The 10,945-nt window shown below is 46.1% G+C and overlaps 1 protein-coding gene across 2 annotated transcripts; it reads right to left on the bottom strand.

The window, feature by feature from the left end:
* Positions 1–13: 13 nt before the first annotated feature.
* Positions 14–8,629, bottom strand: RPUSD3 (RNA pseudouridine synthase D3). 2 transcript variants are annotated; one of them, XM_033131970.1, is made up of 10 exons: positions 8,505–8,629; positions 8,053–8,192; positions 7,117–7,161; positions 6,885–6,984; positions 6,084–6,191; positions 5,921–6,005; positions 5,579–5,702; positions 3,319–3,458; positions 2,275–2,498; positions 14–958 (listed from the first exon to the last, which is right to left on the bottom strand). In XM_033131970.1, exons 1-9 carry the CDS (start codon positions 8,627–8,629, stop codon positions 2,307–2,309), a joined length of 1,059 nt encoding a protein of 352 aa, XP_032987861.1. In that variant the 3' UTR covers positions 14–958; positions 2,275–2,306. The 2 variants fall into 2 exon arrangements, with proteins under 2 accessions (XP_032987861.1, XP_032987862.1); XM_033131971.1 differs by lacking the exon at positions 14–958 and having other exon boundaries at positions 2,363–2,498; positions 5,579–5,715.
* Between the last annotated feature and the right edge of the window lie 2,316 nt (positions 8,630–10,945).

Here is a 10,945-nt window from a genome sequence, read left to right as displayed (position 1 = left end):
TCATTGCCCCAATCCTGGGTGCGGCGCCAAATAAAAAGGAACAAGTGAAGTATTCTAGGCATGCCTCCATTTCTCCTGGAGTGTGAAGAGAGGGTAGGGTGGGGTTCTGTACCCCAAAGTCCAGAACAAGAGTTAGAGGACATCAGCAACTCCTCCATGAAGCAAGGCCAAGAATTCCCACCTAGCAGCAGACATGGGGCTTCCTGTTCAGGGACTCCCCTGGCATTTCTGATCTTTGGGTGGGGCGGGGGTAAGCCTCACTTTACAGAAGAGTCTGAATGAGAAGACATGGCTTGTCCAAGATCACAGGGCAGTGGGCCGGAGGCTGGGACACATGGCCAGAATGGCCAACCACTGGGAGTCCTCCCAATCCCCAAGACCAGAGGAGGAGGTGGGCTGACAGCAGAATGACATCTAATGGGCACAAGATTTACAATGAGACATAGAGGGAAGGGTGGACCTTGCCTAAACCCCAGCCTTTCTCCAGGAGTGGGTCTGTCCCTTCCTCAGCAAGGCACCAAGGGCGCCTAAAAAGGAAATACCCAATAAGCCATACCCATGTGAAAAAGGTTGGTATTTCCTAGTTGTCAGGGGTTGTTGAATGGTGCCTCCCCACCCCGCCTCACCAAGATAGGTTCCTGCCTGCAACCTGCGAATGACTTTATTTGGAAAAAGGGTCCTTGTAGGTGTAATTACATTTTGTAAAGACCGTGAGATGAGTGGATTATCCAGGTGGGCCCTAAATCCAATGACAAGTGTCTTTATAAGAGGCAGAAGAGAAGACACAAACACGAGGAGAAGGCCGTGTGAAGATGAGGCAGAGACTGGTGTGATGCAACCACAGGCCAAGGAACGCTTGGAGCCACCAAAAGCTGAAAGAGGCCAGGAAGGGTTCTCCAGAACCTTGGAGAGCACAGCCACGTCTGTCACCAGGATTTCAGGCTTCTGGCCTCCAGAACTGTGAGAGAAACAATCACTATTAAGTCACTCAGAATGATCTGCTATGACAGCCCTAGAAGACTAATCCACTAGTCAAATGAAGATACATATACTCTGATCCAGAAATTCTTGCAACTAGTAAATGCTTACAAGCAGGTTCACAGCAGCATTGCGGTAACAGCCACATGACCTGTCTATTAACAGAATGGATAAACTGTGGTATATTCAAGTACTGGAATTCAAACTCCATGCCATACAACACAGATGCACTTCTCAGTGTGGAGAGACAAACAAAAGAATATATACAGCATGATTCCATTTACAGAAACTTCGGAAATGAAACTTTGGGCAAAATGGAATAGATTATCATTTAGAGATGCATACATAGGAGGTAAAACTTACAAGGAAAGAATTTTCTCCTCAGAGCAGTGGTTCCAACCTAGACTGAACAACAGAACCCCTTTGGGAGCTTTTGAAAGAGACTGATGCTAGGGGTCTCCATCCCAGACCAATTAAACCAGTATTTTTGGGGTGTAGCATCATGGGAATTTTTTAAAGCTTCCTGAGAGGGGTCCTGATGTGGGGCCCAGGTTGAGAACTGCTGCTCTACAAGAAAGGAGAGCATGTTTCTATTTCATGCCCCAAGTGATGGTTATATGGATGCTACCTTATAATTCTTTAAATCATAGATGTTTTATGTACCCTGTATGTTTAATATATTTCTCAATTTTTTAAAGTAAAAAAATCTCACACCTTCACTTACACAAGATTCCCTAGAGTAGTCAAATTCATAGAGACAAAGGAGAATAGTGACTACTAGGGGCTGGGGGCAGGGGGAATGGGGACTTAGTGTTTAATGGTTACAGAGTTTCAGTTCTGCAAGATGAAGAGTTCTGGAGATGGATGGTGAGATGGTTGTACAACATTGTGAATGTACATAATACCACTGAACTGTACACTTAAAAATGGTTAAGATGGGAAATCTTGCTAGATGTATTTTACCACAATTTAAGAAAATCTAAGATTTTTTTTTCCCCCCAGCTAGAATTGGGGCAGAAACAGCCCAATAAAAGACCACTCATTGAACTCAGCAGAAAGCATGGTGCACGATAAAACATTTACTTCCTCAGCAAATCCTCAAACCCATATTATGAGTTAGGTATTTTTATTATCTCGAGTCCAGAGAGGTGAAGTTATTTGTCTGACACCACACAGCAAGTGGCCTAGCCAGGATTTGATCTTAGATTAATCTGACCATAGAGCCCAGGGTCTTACACCATGGCCTGCCTGCATGTTGAACACATTCTCCTCGGCCTGCAGTCCCCCAACACTCACTGCTTTCCAGTGGAAATGGAACAGAAGGAAGACTATTGTTGGTGGAGCCCCAGGTACTGCAGGGTCCTGGAGAAATAAGGGGGCAAGGGTGCCAAAAGCTCGCTGGGGGTGTCCCTGGGCCTGGCGCCTGGGAGGTGGAGACAATGCAGGTGGAGGTGCAAGGGCAGCTGGGCAGCCTGTGAGGGCGTCAGGTGGAGGCGTCTGATTAGGGCTTCATCCAAGACCTGGAGTGGGAGAGGCATGTCAGCATTTAGCCAGGTGACTGTCAACCAGCTCTAAGCAAAACAGGAGTGAGGCAAGTACTTTCCTCCTTCCCTCCACATCTGTAGTTATTTCCTTTCTACATGTACACGCACACACATGTACACTCAAACACATACATGTACACAAACACGATGGCAGGGACTGGCTAGGGGTTCACCACATCAGTTTCTGCCTAGGCACACAGCTACACTACTCTTCCTAGCCCCTCTTGCAGTTTGGTGAGGCCGTGTGACTGAGTTCTGGCCAACGGATTGGGCATGCAAGTACGTACGTATGCTGCTTCCAGACCTGGCCCATGAAAGCCTGCATGAACCTGCACTGTACCCCCTTATCTGCTGGCTGACTAGCAACAGCCTGGGTCAGTGAGGACTGCTGGGAGCAAAGTCCACCTCTACCCCCTCCCATTAATTGGACTTAACATGGAGGGAAATTAATGTGTGAAGACTCTGGAACTTTGGGGCTACTCTGTTAGAGCAGATAGAGTTACCCTAATATACACGACCTCTTTTACCCCTTATACCAAACATTCAATGACAGGCTTAGTAGGGCCTTTAGAAATCAGCCAGTTCAATTCCCGTATTGAACAGACGGGCAGAATGAGGCCCAAGAGAGGGGGTGTCATTTGTTCAAGGCCACACAGCAAGACAGGGCCACAGATAGCCTTGGAAGCTGAGAGGACTGCCTCCCAGCCCCAAGCTGCATAGCCAATATCCAGAGATGCTGCCCACCCTGGTCCCCCAGCCCACCCCCAGACTGCAGGAGGCAGGTGGGCTCGGGTACCTGTCTTTGGGGCTTGGTGCTCTCAGCGGGCAGTAGGAAGCGCTGGCCCAGGACAGTGCTCACGCGGGCGGAATACTTGTGGTCCCCGAGCACGGGGCAGAGCTGTAGTACCATGTGTACCTGTAGCTGACTGGGGAACGCTGGGAGACAGGACAAACGGTGAGCAGCTGCTCTTTCTATCCCACCCACTACTGTGTCTCCCCCTTTCCTCTGAGGAAACACCACCCCCTTCTTAGATCAGGTGGTTTTAGTGAAGTGGATGCTACTGTCCCTGCCTCCAGAGCAGGACGCATGACCAAGTTGGGACAATCCTCACTGTCCATCCACCGGGCCTGTGGGATGCACTCATGAAGAGAGGCAACCCTGCATTTAGTGTTGAAGCTACGGGGAATAAGGAACACTTTCCCGCTGAAGTGCTAAACTGGTGAGGTGTACGCCTAGAGCTGCTGGAGCTCCTGGCCATCTTTACCTTCACCAGGGGAGAGCCTACGGGAGAAAGAAGCCACTGAGCAGGAGGCAAGAAGAAACAGAGAAACAGCTTCCTGATGACAGCGTCTAGGCCTCTGGATCCAGCCAAGTCACGTGAGCCATTAAGTTCCCCTTTTTGGCTTATACCAATTTGAACTGGTGTTTTTGGGAAACTCACAACCAAAAAGTACCTTGACAAATACAGAAAAGGGTGGGGTGGGTGGGTAATGTGCTAGACATGGTACAAAATGTTTCACAGTGTAAACTTGTTTAATCCTCATGACAGCCCTGTAAGATGGGTCATATCATCATTTCCATTCTACAGAGAGAAAAACCAAAGCTTAAAAAGAAATGACTTGCCCACCTCCATAAACTGGGATTCAAACCCAGGGTCTATACCTCTGCCTCCATGCCTGGCAATATGGTAGACTGGATAATCTAAAAACCCTCTTGCTAGAAACTACCTAGAAACATTGGAAAAATATAACAATCATCCTTTTAAATGCACAGCTGGGCACACAGGCAGGTAAGGTCCCCATGACCAAAACACAAAAAGGGAAACAAATCCAGAGCATGTGAGAACCAATGTTTCTATTCTAGTTGTGCTGCCAATCTTACTATCCAGGGGGCTTGGTTTTGAGTAGCTACTCTAGAAGCCAGGAATAAGGGTGAACCAGGGAAAAAGCCAGCCAGCCAGCCAAGAAGGCAGATGTTCACCTTAGAACCAGATGAGGGGAATGAAAGTTTTTCCCCTGAGAATTCACAACCATGAGCCTGCTCTCATACAAGTTTGGAGCTCTACTATTTGAGTGATCTCTGAACTTCCATCTGAGACACTAGTATTTAGAGAGGTCCTGAAGCAGTGATAGCTCTAAGGCATTTGGCAGAAGCAAAGGCAGAACCTCTCCTAAAGGCCCCAAGGAGGCAATAAAGGATTTCCACAAATAAAGGCCGAGCCTAACCTGAATTCACAATGGTGAATCACAGAGCAATAAGGAAACAACGCACCAAGTTTGAGAGTCAGGGGGAAACACAATAGGATTAAACCCTCCAGAATTTCAGACCATGGAATTGTAGAAATACAAATAAGTATGTTTTAAATGATTAAAGACAAAAATGAACAAATAATATGAGAAGAAAAGCATGCCATATTTTTTTAAAGGCAATTTGTATTTGTGCAAGAACCAAACTGAACTTGTGGAAGTGAAAAATAGAGTCAATGGATAGGTTAAATTGGCAGATTAGATCCAACTGAAGAGAAAATTACTTAACTGGTAGAGCTAAAGAAATTGCCCAGAATGCAGCAGAAATAAAGAAATGAAAAACAGGAAAGAAAAGTTAAGAGACAGTGAGTACAATGAGAAAGTCAGACGTATCTATTAGGTATTCAAAAGGAGAATAGAGAGAATGAAAGAGGTGCAACATTTGAAGAGAGATCTTTCCAGACTTGATGAAATATTAATCTTCAGATTCTGGAAGTACAGTGAATCCTAAGCAACATAAATAAAACTAAACACATACAGCTAGATTCATCATAGTGATACTACAGAACACCAAAGACAAAGAGAAGATCCTGAGATCAATAACTAAGAAAATAAGTAGATGAGCTACAAAGAAACGACCATCAGACTGACAGCAGAAGCGCTGCCTCCTCCAGCTGGGCCTCGTCACATACACCCTTGGGGTCCATCAAATGCTACCCAGGCTGCCGCTAACCCATTACCTTCCTCCCAGCCCCTTGCCTCCCCCAGCCAAATACAGCTCTAAAGTCTGGATGAGGCTTCAGACCCACCTGTCAATGGCTGCAGCTGGACCAGGGCACAGCCAGAGCCTGTGGCCACCACACGGTAGTAGCTGAGGGTCCTCTTGACACCTTCCAGGATGTCCTTTCGGGATGGGGACTTCACTGGAACTACCTGTGATGTCAGCCTCCAAGAATTCACACATACCTGGGAGCTACACCCAAACCCTCCTTGCTCCCAATAGGCTCAGGATAGGGCCATAGTATAGGCAGTGCTCACTTGCCTATTTTAGGGGACAGAAGAGCCAGCCACCCCCAGTCTGTACCCTTGACTCCTCTGTAGGGGTAATATGTCAGAGATTCCTCCCCTTCCCCACCCAGACCCTGACTCACAAGATCGACGCCTTCAATGTGTTCTAGTTTCAGAGCGGCTTGGATCTTCCCCTCAGAAGGAGCTGGGATCCCATCAGTGACAGCCCTACGGAAGAGGCAGGAGGAGGTCACAGTAGCTTGTTGGGAGCTCCCCACTGCCATGCTGCCTCCCAGCACCACTTACCAGTAGGTGGCTATGGGTCTCTGGGCTCTCTGTGAGTAGGTGAAAAACTTCTGGAGGCGGCTTGCTGTTTCGGGACAACTGGAGAGGAGTACAAGCCCAGAGGTCTCCCTGGAGGAAGGAGACAAATGACAAAAGTTAAAGTCCTTTGGGCTCACCCACAAGAAAGGGAGGAACACTGACCTGCTTAATGCCAAAAAGCAACACCAGAGTATTACCCATACCTCCTTCTGAGAAACAAGTGAAGCTTCCTGTGTTTTATAATAGGGCTATGTAGCTCAATGTGTTTCTCATTTTACCCTGGCCCCCAGGGAGCTCAGAGCCAAACATCACAACAATTACTACCAATTTCTCAGAGTTGACCATGTGCATTACTATCCTAGTAATTTCATATATATTAGCTCTTAAATAATTAAATTCCCCACAGATAAACCCATGAGTTGTGAAATTGCAGAAATATTTCTTCTCAAGTACCATCTCTAAGTGATGGCTATTAGAGGAAAGAACATCATGGACCACGTGCCATGAGTGTGGGCTTGGAGAAGTGACTATATACACAGCATAGGGGTCAGTAGCTGTATCTTCTAAGTAATGGAACTGAGGCTCAGTGAGGTTTCATGCTTTGGCTAAGATCACAGCTTGTACTTGAGGATTTGAACCTAGATCTGTCTGCTCCCGCCTTTACTTTGTATCCTGTTTCTGTGATCCCAAGCCAGCTGTGGAAAATATCTTGGCTTATTTTCAAGCAACGGTTCCCCAACCACACAGATGGATGCCTGTCTTCCTATCGCCCCCACCACTTACTTCCCAGATGCTCGGACAACCTGGAGCTCCCTCTCCCCAAGCCCCAGGGACTGGCTCAGCTCTGGCAGCACGGAGAGCAATGTCAGCTCTCCTGGTTTTCCTGGGGGGGAAAAAAGGTAAAATACAAATTGCTCCCAGAGGCAATTTTACCCCACCATCCCCTTCTCTTCATTATTCCCTCCCTCAGAGACATCAAACCCCCTTTTAGTGCATCTCCGTCCCCTGCCCTTACCTGTCACTGGCAGACCCTGTGGCTTGTTCAGCGTCACTAGTGGTCCTGAAACATATGTTACATGAACATCACTAACAGCAAAAGCAGCAGCTGGAGTTTACAAAGCACTTTCTCAATTCATCTTATCATGTAGCCCCACGACAACTCTCAGACATGAGTTATTAACCACACCCTGACCTGAATTTCTTTCTGTCCCTTGCATATGCTAAGCTCACTGTCACCTCCGGGTCTTTGCACTGGATGTTTTCTCTGTCCCAGATTGTCACATGTCTGGCTTCTTCATCTCATCTTAGCTCAACCACAGAGGCCTAAACCCACAATCTAATGTCTGCCCTGCTCCTACCGTTCTTCACCGGCATAACACCCTGTTTCGTTCACAGCACTGATCACTAGTAAGTATCTTGTTCTTTATTTCCTGTTTAATCCATTTCTTCCACGAAAATGTCAGTTCCCTGAGAGCAGGAACCGTATTTATCTTGTTCAGCACTGTATGGCTGTGTCCAGAACAGTGCTTGGAACATAGCCTATGCTCAATAAATAGCTGAGAAAATGAATAAATCACTGAATAAAGACTGAGGCTCAGAGAAATTGTCTTCTTCCTAAAGCCACAAAGCAAGCTGATTGCAGAGCCCACATCTGACTCCAAAGACAGTGTTTTGTCCATCAATAAGCAATTTATTAGAGCAATTCCCACTGGGGCGTGCGTGCCTACTGTGTTCGAGACTCTCTAGTTCTTTACACCCTCCCACCCCACACCCCCACCCTCATGCTGAGGCTCAGAGAGAGGATGTGGCTCGTCCCAGATCATGCCAGTGATGGGAAGCAAAACCAGGACTTGACCCCAGAGGCTTCAGTGGGGAGCCCAAACAGCCCCCGGAAGGCTTGGAGGGAGGCTACTCTCCTGCGGCTCTGCGCAGCGCTCCCTCTCACCCTCACCTCTCTGGTCCAACACACATGCCCTCAGTGCATCAATCAACTGCTCCCGACTGAGATTCTCTGGCTGCAACAGCCCTGGGAAGCGCTGGTTCTCCAAGGGCCTCGACCGTTTGCTGGAGCCTCGGGGATGCAGCTGATGCCTGGGAAAGATGAGGTAAGCAACAGGGGAATCATTCATTTCCAGAGGTACTGCCCACTCTTAGCGCCACACACCTCTTCCCAAATCCTAACAAATGCCTCAGAAAGCCTGGGCTGAGCTCTCCGAAAATTCAGGTTTGATTGGTACCATTTTACAGACGAGAAAACCGAGGCTGGGAGAGGCCAAGAGGCTAGTGTAAGGTCACAGAGCAAAGCCAGAATGAGAACCCCTATCTTCCTAACTCCAGATCCCGCACACATCTTCCCCCAGCCCCACCATCCCTCCCACACGAAGTGGGAGGCGGTGTAATCACCGGGCCTCGGAGCCAAAGCCTGCGGCCTTGCGAGCGGCGTGGATCTCTGGCCTTCGCCGCCAGCTACCCGAGACGCGGCCCAAAATACGGCAGCCACCCATCTTCCGAGCCAGGACTGTGCGCATGTGTCTGCACCCCCTCCCCGCCCCAACTCGCCCACAGCTCTCTCATTGGTCAGATTGACTGTCAATCGGAATAGCGAGAAGGTGGGGCTTTAGAGCCGTGAGCAGGCAGAGCTTTGCCTTCGCCCAGGAATGAGATTCGTGCCTATGTTTTCGGGGAACCTGAGGCATAGGGCAAAGAAGGAACTTCTCAGGGTCAGGGGACCTGTCTCAGGACAAAACCGAGACGAGAGGTTAAGGTTTTCTGATTACCATTTCAATTCGTAGGAGATTTCTGACCAAAAAAACCAGTGTTGTGCACAATATGATCCAAGAAAATTGGCGGGGGGGCGGGGAACATCCATACCCTTTGGTCCAGTGACCCTGCGTGGAAGAACAGCCTGGTGCATAATCCAAAAAGAGTAAAAGGCCAGAGGCAGAAAAAGATAAAAGATTCACTACAGCATTATTTATCAAAGCACAAATAAAACAACTCTCAAAACTGGGAACATAAATTGTCCTGTGATTAGCTAGCTTTACAGGGGAAATAAATCTAATGCATTCAACATTTTTTTAAATGCTAACTCTATGCCAGGCCCTGGCATTTGTGAGCTGGAAACACAGATCAACAAGACCTAGGCCCTACGCACAAGAAATGAAACCAAGGGGACACAGTTCAGATCACAACATCATGACGCACCTTGCTAAACCCTGGGAAAAGGCTGAGAGAAGAGAGGAGACAGGGAAGGTGAAGTCAGAAAAGGTGTCCCAGCATGGGTTGTGATTGACAGGTTGTGAAGAACTAATAGAAATTCACTAGGAGGCAGAGAGAGGGAACAACAGGAGAAATGAGCTAATTAAAAAAAAAGCAAAGAACAAAATGGAGTCTATCCTGTAATTACAACTATAGAGAAATTACATGCAACCTTTGTATTATTTTGTTTACTAAGAGCACTGTAACTTTCAACTCCTTGTTTGCATTAGCAAAAGACTTCAAATTAACCTAAATCCATCAACAGAGGTGTGGCTAAGTCAATTGTAGCACATACAGTCCATTATGGAATGTGTAGGTCTACATGTGCTGATATGAATCAATCTCCAGAATATATTAAGTCAAAAAAGCAAAGTGCAGGACAGTGTGACTAGAATATGCATATATTGTATACATACAGTCATGTGCCGTGTAATGACATTTAGGGCAACTATAGACCACGTACGTGATAGTGGTCCCATAAGATTGTAATGGAGCTGAAAAATTCCTATCACCTAGTGACATCATAGCTGTCACAACGTCATAGCACAATGCATTACTCACGCATTTGTGGCTATGCTAGTGTAAACAAACCCACGCTGCCAGTTGCATAAAAGTATAGCACATACAATTATGTACAGTGCATAATAGTTGATGATAATAAATGACTATTTTACTGGTTTATGTATTTACTATACTATACTTTTTATTGTTATTTTAGAGTGTACTCTTTCTGCTTATAAAAAATAGTTAGCTGTAAAATAGTATGCCATGTTATACCAGCAGCAGCCTCACATACCTCATGCTCGCCACCTCTCTTGATTGCATCATTTTTTCTTGTGCTTAATCTCATGTTGTTTTGTGCAGTAACATGCTATCCAGGCTTGTATTGTAGCCTAGGAGCAATAGGCTATATCATTAACCTAGATGTGTGGTAGGCTATACCACCTAAGTTTGGGTAAGTGCAGCCTATAATGCTCGTAGAACAACAAAATGGCCTAACAATGCATTTCTCAGAAAAATCCTCGTCGTTAAGAAGTGCATGATTGCATATGTGTGTGTGTGTGATTTATATATATTATATTCATGTACTCCTGCATTTCTAAAAGGACACACAAAACGAGATGGTGGTTGCTTCTGGAGAAGGAATCAGAGGTGAGAAGATAAGTAACAATTAGTTTTACCCTTTGAAACTGCTTAAGTTTTTTTATCTCATTGATCTATTTCTTCTACACACACACACACACACACACACACACACACACACACCCCTAGTTTAAAAATCTAAGCCAGATATAAAAGACTGTAAGATTCATAAAAAATTTTAAATAATAAAAGTGTTTTAAAATAAAAATGGGTAGAACTAAATTTTTTAAAAGATTGGGTGATTTGATTTAAAATGACATTTTAGAAAAGGCAAACTATATTGGCAGAAAATAGTCAGTGGTTACCAAGGGCTTGGGATGGGTGGGAGGATGGGGATTGACTAGAAAGGGAGCCGTTGGCATGCTGGAAGTGGTGGTTATATAAATGTATCAATTTGCCAAAATTTAATTAAATTATATACTTTAAAAGGGTAAATTTTATTG

Source organism: Rhinolophus ferrumequinum, chromosome 17 (genome assembly GCF_004115265.2).
Source record: "Rhinolophus ferrumequinum isolate MPI-CBG mRhiFer1 chromosome 17, mRhiFer1_v1.p, whole genome shotgun sequence".
NCBI classification, from domain to species: Eukaryota; Metazoa; Chordata; class Mammalia; order Chiroptera; family Rhinolophidae; genus Rhinolophus; species Rhinolophus ferrumequinum.
Note: the sequence above shows the minus strand (reverse complement) of the source record. Positions and strands in the feature narration are given on the sequence as shown.